The sequence below is a fragment of the Dasypus novemcinctus genome, chromosome 4 (assembly GCF_030445035.2).
Source record: "Dasypus novemcinctus isolate mDasNov1 chromosome 4, mDasNov1.1.hap2, whole genome shotgun sequence".
Lineage (NCBI taxonomy): Eukaryota > Metazoa > Chordata > Mammalia > Cingulata > Dasypodidae > Dasypus > Dasypus novemcinctus.
This window is the reverse complement of record NC_080676.1, coordinates 76,290,603-76,302,611: the sequence shown is the minus strand read 5'-3', so window position 1 is coordinate 76,302,611 and position 12,009 is coordinate 76,290,603. Positions and strand designations below refer to the sequence as shown.

The following is a 12,009-nucleotide window of genomic DNA, read 5'->3' as shown; positions in this document are numbered from 1 at the left end:
GCAGAGTCAAAGACAAAGTGCTTAAACAAAGTACTAAGATAGTAGTAGCAGAATTTGAATCTGTAGGTGACTGATTACAAAAGCGATGCTCCCCCTCCCTCCTGATTGCATAAATTCTGAACTCATTGAGTTTAGGAGAAAGATCTATAGGGGAGGAGTCGGTCTGAAAGTATTGTAAAGAAAAGAAGTCTTGAGCCAGATCTTGAAAAAATAAGAATTGCATTAATAGGGAAGATAATAGGTGAGTTGATCAATGAAGGAAAACAAAGGATTAAAGCAGAACTAGATGTATTCAGGAAGCTGTAAAGAGATAGTCTGCAAGAGGAATAGTTAAGTCTCTGAAAATTTTGCAGGTGCATCCTAGGTGTAGGAGACAGAGACAAAGCAGTCCAACGGAGAAGGTAGATGGGCAACCTCTACCCTGAAAAGTGGTTTGGTAAAGGTTTAGTACAGTTGCTATTCTGAAAAGTGGTTCGATAAAGGTTTAGTATAGGCTGCAAAAGGACGAGGGACACCCAACCTACAGGGATGTGAGGGTGCTAGGGAAGCTTTCTAGAGGTAGCTCTTCAGCTGAAGGGCAGGAGATGGAAAGTGAAGACATGAGGAAAAGGGCATCTAGGCAGATAGAACAGAATATTCAGACATGGAAGCTAAGAGGGCCTGGCACAAGCAGGGCACGAAACAGGGGTAGGGGCTGGCAAAGAATGCTCAGGCTGGATGAAAAATGGCTGTGGGTGGCCAAGCAAAAAAGCTGGGGTGGATTTTAAGTAGGAAAGAGACAGAAAGAACCACTTAGTTACAACGAGGGGTGTGCGTTTGGAGAGATGAGGTTAAAGACACCAATTGGGAGATATTTTTTTTTTGCTAGTATTAAAATACCAGGATTGTGTGACAGAGGTGTCAGTAGTGATGCAAGATTATCTGATAGCGACACTTTGTGGAAGGGCTGAGAAACGGAATTTGATGCAACTATATACTGAAGCTGGGAGGTTTTCACTTGAGCCAGCGACAAATATATGGGACTCGAATGCGGGTCTGACACTAAACCAGAGCTCTTGAAAACTACAACGATTTAAACAGAATGTACACCTACGTACAGAGCGGCTGTGTTAGGATGGTGACCCCTACTCCCCTTCCCAAACATTTTAAATACGGCTGCACTTTTTTTATTTTTTTCAAGCGGAATTTTCTACTTCTCCGAGTCTGAAAACCACCTCAACCCCTCTCCACCCTACAGTGGACTCCTCGGGTCCGCACCCCTCACCTGGCCCGGTCGAGATCCGGACCTGACCATCTCTCGCAGCCTCAGAAAAGCCCAGACGGAGAGAAGCGAAGCAACACGGTAAAGGTAACCAACCGCCGAGTGTTCCCGGCCCCTCCTTGCCCTCCCCCCAAGCTTCCGCTTCCGGCATGGAGCCCGCCGAACGCCGCGCCTCATTGTCTCCGGCGCGCGACGGAGGCATTTCCCCTCTTCGCCAAGGCAGCCTGAGCGTGCGCAATAGAAACCACCCCGCGCTACCCGCTCGGCCGGAGCTCGTCACACACAGGCGGAGGGCGGGAGAAGCCACCAGGGGCCGTGGCCAGGCGGGGCGGGAAGTCGGGGCTCGGAGCTGCGCTGGGCTGGGTTTGGTCCTAGAATCCCCAGAAGGAGGGTGTTCCCGGTTCTGGTCCAAGGGCTGTGGGTGGCGGATGACTGCCCGCCCTTAGCTAGAGAAGGCGGGCACCAGCACCTTCCGAGGCCGAAGGAATGGACTGGCTAGGGGGCGGATAAACTGCCGGAGGAATTACGCTCATCTTCCGTTTTGACTTGTTTTTTTAAAATTTATTTTTAAAGCTTTAGATTATGTAAATGTTACATTAAAAATATAGAGGATTCCCCTCTGCCCAATTCCCTCCCCCTCCCATGCTTCCGTCATCAACATCTTTCATTAGTTGTACATTTGTAAAAATTGAATACATACTGAAGAATTGCTACTAACTGGACTATAGTTTACATTATGGTTTACACTCTACCCCCACACAATTTTATAGGTTATGACAAAATGTATAATGGTCTGTAGCTGTCATTGTAGGACGATGAATGGCAGGACAATTACAATGTCCCCAAAATGCTGCAGGTTACACCTAGTCTTCCCTCGCCCTCCCCTCAGAACCTCTGATGACCACTGCCTTTATATCAATTATACAACTTCTTCCATTGCTAGAATAATAGTAAGTCTATAGTAGAATAATAATGTCTACTTTAGTTCACTGTTCATTCCCCAATCTTGAGGATTTGGGAATGGTGCCCACTCTGTTTCTGATACAGACAAGGCTTAGATCCCATGGTATAGACAGGATGGATGGAACTATCTTCCCTGCAGCTGCAGATGCTCACTGTTCCTTGATGTGGGCATTGTCCGTCATCTCCTTATTAGTTGTCCTGGGTGAGTCCAGTGAACTGGAGAGTAGGTGTTGAAACTCTGCTGAGATTCAAGGCTCAACTGGCACATGAACAGACCAAAGATTTAAGTCTCTGGGACATATATTTAACAAGTAGAGTGCTAATTGTAGGTTCAAATAAAAGGGGAACATAAATTCCAAAATAAGGCCCCATATAGGGTGCTGAATTCCCCATCCTGTCTGCCCTGCTTCTAATGTCTAGATGTCTCTAGAGCCCTCAGGAGCCCCACTATTTGAGTTACTATTTACTGTGGCAGTCCCTGAGATCCTGCTGAGATGTGCGTAAGCGTAACCTCTGGAATGAACTCCCAACTCAGTTTGAAATCTCTTAGCCATAAAAACCAATTTGTAAGTAATTGAAGAAAATGTGGCATTGGTGTGGAGCAGCCATGGTGGCTGCTGGGGGTAGGGACTGGGAGGAAGAGATGTGATGTGGAGGCGTTTTTGGGACTTGGAGTTGTCCTGGGTGGGGGTGCTGTGGGGACAGTTACTGGACATTGTATGTCCTCCCATGGCCCACTGGGTGGACTGTAGGAGAGCGTGGGCTATGGTGTGGACCATTGACCATGAGGTGCAGCGGTGCTCAGAGATGTATTCACCAAATGCAATGAATGTCTCATGATGATGGAGGAGGTTATTGTTATGGGGTGAGGGGGGTGGGGGTATATGGGGACCTCATATTTTTTGAATGTAACATTAAAAAAGACAAAAAAACTCCAAAAACCAAAAAACAAAACAAAACAAAAAAACCTAATTTGTACTTAATATATCCCCCTTTTGGTAAAGATCTCTTTCCACATGTATTGCTAGTTGGCACTTTGCTATAATCCCTCGGTTCCAGGGAAGGTCATCCCCGGGAGTCATGGGAAAGTAATGCTTTTATATACTGAGTTTGGCTTGGAAAGAGGCCACATTTGAGCAAAAAGGTTTTCAGGAGGTAACTCTTAGGCAATATATAATACTAGGCTAAGTTTCAATTTCACAAGAAAAGGTTCATAAGTACAATAATCAATTATCAAGGGCCTGGTATAATAGTCTGTTTTACTTCACTAGGCATTGCCCATGTACTTGGGGGATTCTTGCCATTCTATTAGAGAACGTAGCAGACCTCCCCAGGATGAGAATTCAATATTCTTTCAGTTATTGTGTGTGTCTCCACCCACAATATGAACCCCTGAACATACTCATATGCCTTCGAGGCATGCCCCAGGTGCACCCCTACCCACACATCCCCCCATCGCTAACAGCCCACACCAGTGATGCTCCCCTGCCTCAGTCGTGACCATTCTGTGATTCAAAACCTCTCCAAAAATGAAGGCAAAAAATAACCAAATAAAATATAAAATAATAATAATTTTAAAAAATACAAAAATAAAAATATTTAAAATTTTTGAAATAAAAAAATTTATACCATGTGTCTTTCATCACTGTAAGATCTATTCTCTTGTATATACAGTGACGATTTCTTCCATGTGTTCCTCCAGCATCTTATTTTTTCATTTTATCTTTAAAGAAGCTATGGAAAAGTCACCTAGGAAATAAAGAGGATTCCCATATACCCAATGCCCTCCCCCTTTTCCACTCTCCCCTATTAATAATATTTTACATGTGGATGGTACACTTGTTACAATTGATGTACAAATATTGAAGCATTGCTACTAACCATGGTCAATGGTTGACGTTATGGTTTACATTTTACACCATACACTTTTAAAGGTTTTGACAAAATTTAAAATGGCCTGTACCTGTTATTGCAAGATCATGCAGGACAATTCTAATGCCCTATGTTCCGTCTATTCTATTCTTCCCTCCCACTCCCCTTGGAACCTATGGTAACTACAGTTTCAAGTTTTTAGAAAAAGATTTATTTATTTACCCCCCCACCCCCACCCCCCGTTGTCTGCTCACTGTGTCCATTTTCTGTGTGTTCTTCTCTGTCTGCTTGTCTTCTCTCTAGGCAGCACCAGGAACTAATCCTGGACCTTCCAGCACAGGAGAGAAGTGCTCAATCTCTTGCATACCTCATCTCTCTTGTCTGCTGCGTCTCTTATTGTCTCTCCTCTGTGTCTCTTTTTGTTGTGTATCTCTTTTTGTTGCATCATCTTGCTGCACCAGCTCTCCATTCAGGTCAGCTTGCCAAGTGGGCCAGCATGCCTGCGCAGGCCTGCTCTCCTCACAGGACAGCTCGCCGTGAGGGCCAGCTTGCCTTTACCAGAAGGCCCCAGAAATTGAATTCGGAACCTCCTATATGGTAGACAGGAACCCAATTCTTGAGTCATATCTGCTTCCCTCAATTTCGGATGAATAAGATTCATAATTACTTGAGGGCTTGAAACATTGGTCTGTTTTCTTATTGGGCATTGCCTATGTTCTCAAGAGATTCTTGTTCCTCTACTTGACAACATAGCAGGACTCTCCAGGATGGCAGTTGGATATTTGCTTGTTTATCGTGTGGGTCTCCATCCACTGAGACAACACACTGTGACAAGATGAACACTTACATATTCCATAGAGGCATACCATAGGCGCGCCCTATCCAACATATCTCCCCATGCCCTTGGCTTTTTATTTTTAGTTCTAAGTTATGTATGCTTTTTTATTATTTTGTTCTTGTTATTAGTAAGAATCAAACCTTGGGACCATTCTCTTTGGGTAATTTTGAGGGTAATTTCAAAATTATTCTGACCATTGAGCTCAAAACAGTTGTCAGTAGTTGAGATTTTGGTTTTACTTCTGTGCATAGTTGTCTACTCATCAAATGAGGTAATTACTGTTAATAAAGAACGGCAATATTTTTACCATTGACATACTCTCCTAATTTTAATGGGGATTAGTCTTTGGTTTTTAAGGTATTAATTTTTGGTTTAATGATTTAAATCAAATTAGGGAGAAATTAAAGGAACCTAAAATTGATTTCATTCTATCTTTTTAATGGTAAAAGAACTATCTTTTTAAAGTCTCATTAAAATTAATATCAAAACCCAGGAAGTAACATCTGTCCACCAATATATTGAACACTCACACTGAATGATTGGGGGAAACTGGGTATTTGGTAAATTTAGCTTTAAATTAGTTAGACTAGATTGTGAAAGCTTCTTATCAGTCCCCTGTCCTCCCCACTCCTCTCTAATGATTTAACAATTTTAAACATATCTTCCAGAAATTCCAGATTTTTTTCCTTAGTTAACTTGATTTTCAAATGTATTTACATTGACTTTTCCTAATTGATATATATATTTTTTAGAAAATATAAATAAGCAAAAAGAAAAAAAAATCATCCATAGTCCCACCACCCATGGATAACCACTCTTTTAAAAAATACATGTATTTTTCTTTTTTTAAAAAAGATACTTAGAGTACATAAAATGTTACAAAAAAAATGTTTAGAGGATTCCCATATGCCCCACTCCCCATATCTCCCACTCTTCCCCACATTAACAGCTTCTTTCATTAGTATGGTAGAGTCATTGCACTTGATGAACACATTTTGGAGCATTGCCACACAGCATGGATTATAGTTTACATTGTAGTTTATACTCTCTCCCAGTCCATTCAGTGGGTTATGGCAGGATATATTATGGCCTGTATCTGTCTTTGCAATGTCATTCAGGACAATTCCAAGTCCTGAAAATACCCCAATATTATACCTCTTTTTCCCTCTCCCTGCCTTCAGCAACTCCAATGGCCACTGTCCCCACATCAATGATATAATTTCTTCCATTGCTAGAATCACAATAAGTCTATAGTAGAATACTAGTAAATCCACTCTAGTCCCTATTTTTGGATAACCACTCTTAACAGTTTGTTCTTTTTCCTCCAGACTTTTTTCCACCTGTGTATATGTGTATAAATATACTACAACAGAATAATATGATACATATTACTTTAACAAGTGTTTTCCTCTTAATATCTCATTGGCATCATTTTCCATTAATCTATAAGTACAAAATGACTGCCTAGTGTTCCAGTATCCATTTCCCTAGTTGGGAATTTTATGCACCCTCCCCTCCCCACCTTTTGCCATTATAAATATGTTGCAGAAGAAGCGGATGTGGCTCAACTGATAGAGCATCCGCCTACCATATAGGAGGTCCAGGGTTCAGTACCCAGGGCCTCCTGGCCTGTGTGGTGAGCTGGCCCACGCGCAGTTCTGCTGCACACAAGGAGTGCTGTGCCATTCAAGGGTGCCCCTGCATAGAGGTGCTGCACGTGCAAGGAGTGCACCCCATAAGGAGAACCTCCCCATGTGAAAAAAGCGCAACCTGCCCAGGAGTGGCGCTGCATACATGGAGACCTGACGCAGCAAGATGATGCAACGAAAAGAGACACAGATTCCTGGTGCCACTGACGAGAATGCAAGCGGACACAGAAGAACACACAGTGAATGGACACAGAGAGCAGACATTGGGAGGCGGGGGAAGGGGAGAAAAATAAAAATAAATCTTAAAAAAAAGATGTTGTAGTTAGCTGAATTCTGAAAGATGAACTAGATGGATAGGGGAGGAAAGAATGTTCTAAACATGTGGAGAAAGCATGATGTTGAGTAAGATGAGACCCTGAGAGGCTCTTGTGCCTGTAATGTAGACAGAGGGAATAGCAGTGTATGTGGGAGTCAGACTATGCAGTCCTCATGGGCCACATTAAGGATATGGGTTATTATCCTAATGGCAATGTGAATGTGTGAAAGTTTAAGTAGGTGTAGTGATGAGAACTGATTGGTGTTTTAAAAACATCACAGGACACAGTGTAGAGCAGGGATTGGCAAACTATAGCCCACAGGCCAAATCCATCCTACCATCTATTTTTTTGTAAAGCCTGCAAATGGTTTTTACATCTTTAAATGTTTTTTTTTTTATATTTTATTTTATTTTTATTTATTTCTCTCCCCTTCTCCCCCACCCCAGTTGTATCTTCTCTGTGTCTATTTGCCACGTGTTCTTTGTCTGCTTCTGTTGTTGTCAGCAGCATGGGAATCTGTGTTTCTTTTTGTTGCATCATCTTGCTGCGTCAGCTCTCCGTGTGTGCGGCGCCATTCCTGGGCAGGCTGAACTTTCTTTCGCGCTGGGTGGCTTTCCTTACGGGGCGCACTCCTTGCGCGTGGGGCTCCCCTACACGGGGGACACCCCTGCGTGGCACGGCACTCCTTGCGTGCATCAGCACTGCGCATGGGCCAGCTCCACATGGGTCAAGGAGGCCCGGGGTTTGAACCACGGACCTCCCATGTGGTAGACGGATGCCCTATCCACTGGGCCAAGTCTGTTTCCCCCTTTAAATGGTTAAAAAAAAAATTTTTTTTTAATATTTTGTGACATGAAGATTACAAGACAGTCTCATTTCATTGTCAATAAAGTTTTATTGGAACACAGGCACACTCCTTTGTTTACATATCATCTATGACTGTTTTAGATTTACAATGGCAGTATTGAACAATTGCAAGAGAGACCATATGGCCTACAAAACCTAACATGTTTACTATCCGGGGACTTACAGAAAATGTTTGCCAACCGTTAGTGTAGAGGATTGCTTAGGAAAGGCAAGGTCTGATGTGGCTAGACCCCCCTAACCCATTCTATGCCCTTCTCCATGCCCCAGGTAACTGACTCCTAAAGGTGAGATTAGTCTTTCTCTCCAGCTTCTGTTTTTTTTTCAGTCAAAATATAGGCGGTCAGGAGAGAGAGATTGGGGTCAGAATCTCAGCTGAGAGTGCCTTCTGTTTCCTGCCAGGTCCCTGACTGATAGAGTTACTGGAATATGATGGTAGATGGGAATGGGTGGTGGGGTAATGAAAGATGAAGGGGACAGATTTGAGAGCAGCTTCGGAGGTCAGATGGACAAAAGTTGGTGATAGACTTGGGTAGTAAGGCAAGGGGGAGGTGTGGCAGTTTGATATTGTTTATGAATTCCATAAATAATGGAGCCTGGGAAGTGAACACATCGGAGAGAGCAGAGAGCTGAGCCCAGAGACAAATGAGCCCCGGGAAAAGAGGAACCAGGAAGCCTGAACCCTCTCAGATGTCAGCAACTATCTTGCTCCAACACGTGGCAATAAACTTTGGTGAGGGAAGTAACTTATGCTTTATGGCCTGGTAACTGTAAGCTTCTACCCCAAATAAATACCCTTTATAAAAGCCAACCAATTTCTGGTATTTTGCATCAGCATCCCTTTGGCTGACTAATACAGGATATATGTACATCAACTCCTGGTTCTCGGTTTTCATCTGGATCTGTGCTGGAAGATAGCCATATGAAAGAGGGGAGTTTGTGAATTCATTTTCTCCCAATATTTTATTATGAAAAAAATCCAAGAGTCCACTTTTGGACATGTTGAATAAGGGGTGTCTTTCAATCATCTAAGAGAAGATATTGATTAAGCTACTAGATATTTAAGTCCAGAGCTTGGCAGGGAGGTGTGGGTTGCAGGTGCACATTTCTGAGTCATCCATGGCAACTGAAGCCACAGGCATCTGAGTTTGTTTCAGGTTGTTTCATCAAGAAAGCCTTTCCTTCTACCTTTCTATCACACCTCTGCAAACTAGGCGGTATGCCCCTATACTATGATGTGATAGCTCCACTTTCATGATTACCATAGTGTGATTACTTAATGTCTGTCCTCTCAAGCAGAATTTCATCTGCACTGAAAAGATAAAGTCCCTGCTCTCATATAGATGAAATTGTTTTATGAGTAGGACTTTTCACAACCTTGAAACTGTAAGCTTTTACCCCAAATAAATACCCTTATAAAAGTCAACACTTTTCTGGTATTTAGTATCAGCACCCCTTTGACAGACTAAAATAACCCTGTTGCCTTTCCTCAGGCCATTTGGTGTCTTCTGGAGCTATTTCTAACCCAAGCGTTCTTAACCTTTTGAGGATTTGCTAAAATCTCTATTTTTTTCCTCTGAAAATGCTAACATGCATATTTCTAAAAATTTTTTTATGTAATACTTATCAGAAGAGTTAGGAGCCTCTCCAAGAATTCCTGATAAAGAATCCTATTCTAACTTAATTAAAAGACCAGCTTTATACGCTGGAGTGACCAGCTCCTTTTCTTGCAGGGTACCGATGTCCTTGGAAATTGTGCGTTAACAAGAGATCGTGAGGTGCCTGATTGAACAGCCTCAAAGAGAAAGCACATGAGCCCAGAGAAAATGGAACTGAGCCATAATCTTTGCATTTCCCTGAAGACTTAAATATATCTGCAGTCTTCACTTTAATCAAAATAGCTTAATTTGGGAAAGAAAGTGCCCACTTCTTTTTCTTTATAAAATCCTGATTTTATTGCTTCCTGAATGTTTTTCTTTTTCAAGGAGAAATGCAAACCATATGTTACAGGAGTCTGTTTGACAGCTTAACTGGGGTCATGCTAGGATTCAGACATTTCTGGTCATGATAGGAAGTCCAATGGGATGGGTCTCATGGGGATCATTGGCAGCAAGGGCCAAAAGAACCCCTTTGGGATAATCTCTTCTTAAGAAGAAACAGTGGTTTGGGACAATGGGCCAGGTTTGGGGGTCAAGTGTGAATTTTAATACAGCACAGTTTCAGTCACTCATTGTCCTGTAGCCCCCATAGACTTGTGCCTGATCCAAAGAAAGAATTAAAATTTTGTTTCACTAAAATCTCTGAGCCAGAGCAACACAGAAGGAAAATGGCAGCCACTAAATGGTGGCCTAGAAGAAGAGTAATTGGCAGTACCATGGTCTCACCTGATGGCAACAGCAGCATCAACAACTTTATTTTTTCTGAGGTCCTGGGGCTGAATTTTGAACCCAGGACCGCATATGTGGAAGGCTGGCACTCAACCACTGAGCCACATTGGCTCCCCTGAGTTGGCTTTTTCATTTGTTTGCTTTTTTGTTTTTAGGAGACAGCAGGGAGTCAAACCAGGACCCCCCATGTGGGAAGTAGGCATTCAACTGCTTGAACTGCTCCCAATAACTTCGTAATGTGTTCAATATACACTTTGATGGTTGGGGTTTCATTAGCCTCACTTGCAAGATATGCTTAGGGCTACGCTGAGGTTTAGTTTTTTATTTCAATCTGTTTTATGAAATGTACAAAAGACCCTTTTGGTTTTATTGCATTTATGAAACTTAATTTGTTGTCTTAGGTTTTTCCAAATTAGGACCATCCACCCCTCCTCACTCCCTGCACCCAGGCAAGACCATAGTTCAGTTATTTGATCACAGTGAAAAAGAGACCAAGAGAGACTAAGAGACTGAGGCAGGTTAAAGGGTTTCACTCATTCTCCATTCCCAATTACAGGCCAGGTTTTGCCTGCAATGCTTCATCCGTCTGCCTGGAGGTGAGAGTTTCCCAGTTTTCAAAAAGCTGCAGGTCGCAGAGTGGGTCTAGATGATGGGCCATTTTTGCTAAGGCGGCCGACAGCAGGAGGATTAGTTGTTGCCCGCCCTCTATAGGAGCAAGCCAGAGACTGTAGGGGAAGAAGGTTTCTGCTCTTTTTATTGTTTCGCGCTAGGCAGAAATCAGAAGCCCATGGTGATATCCTGTCACCTTCTTCTTTTACTTTATTTAGATATGAATAGATTCCTCCCCAAGTCTTGTACAGAGATTTTTATGTATATTAAAAGAAAAAGAGCAAGCTCACATGATTTTTGAAAAAAAAAAACAACTTTTAAGACAGGATAGAGGAATAGAGTATAGATTAGAGTGAACCTACTGGTGTTCTGCTGGGAACTACTGTGATTAGTAAGGGAAGAAATTCTAATATTGATGTGGAGAAAGTGACCACGTTAGCTGCTGATGGTAGGGAGAGGGAAGAAGAGATATGATGTGGGCACATTTTCAGGAGTTGCAGTTGTCCTGGGTGTGGTTGCAGGGACAGATGCCAAACATTGTGTGTCCTGCCATGGCCCACTGGGTGGACTGGGGGAGAGTGTAAACTACAATGTAAACCATTATCCATGTGGTGCAGCAGTGCTCCAAAATATATTCACCAGGTGCAGTGAATGTGCCACAATGATGGAAGAGGTTGTTGATGTGGGAGGAGTTGGGTAGGGGAGTGGGGGATATATGGGGCCTCATATTTTTTGAATGTAACATTTAAAAGAAAATATAGAAAAATAAATAAATAAAGAGGGGATTATGTTCCAGGTAAAGGTACCCAGTGACCATGACACACCTGGCCTTAGGAACAACAGTCACAGCCTGTTCATCTTATCATCTCATCAGTTTCCTGGGAGAAAGAGAAATCTTTTTTTCCTATGATCTCTTTATTTATTATTTTTTAAATGTTACATTAAAAAATATAAAAGGTTCCCATATACCCCCTATGTCCCCTCACCTCACTCCTCCCACATCAACAACCCCACCACCACCACCACGGCACTCATTGCACTTGGTGAACACACCCCGGAGCACCACTGCACCAGAGAAAGAGAAATCTTTAGGTGACTTTGTCAGACTGTCTTAAGCTCAGGTACAGGATTTTCCTGAGAAGGTCCTATTAACGTCTGTATATGGTGTCAGGAAAATCTGCCAACAGTGATGCTTTGATACTGATCATGGAAGCAGTTTATCAATACCTCTCAGGACCACTTGCATTAA

At 42.6% G+C, this 12,009-nt stretch overlaps 1 protein-coding gene across 2 annotated transcripts in view; it reads right to left on the bottom strand.

Moving 5' to 3' along the window:
* Window positions 1–1,749, bottom strand: part of CCDC14 (coiled-coil domain containing 14) — a 37,140-nt gene extending 35,391 nt beyond the window's left edge. The window contains exon 1 of one of the 2 annotated variants that reach the window (XM_058295675.2): window positions 1,265–1,749. In XM_058295675.2, the coding sequence (XP_058151658.1) occupies window positions 1,265–1,438 (174 nt within the window). In that variant the 5' untranslated portion in view covers window positions 1,439–1,749. The remainder of the gene's footprint in view (window positions 1–1,264) is intronic. The other variant, XM_058295676.2, reaches the window with a different exon arrangement.
* Window positions 1,750–12,009: the final 10,260 nt, after the last annotated feature.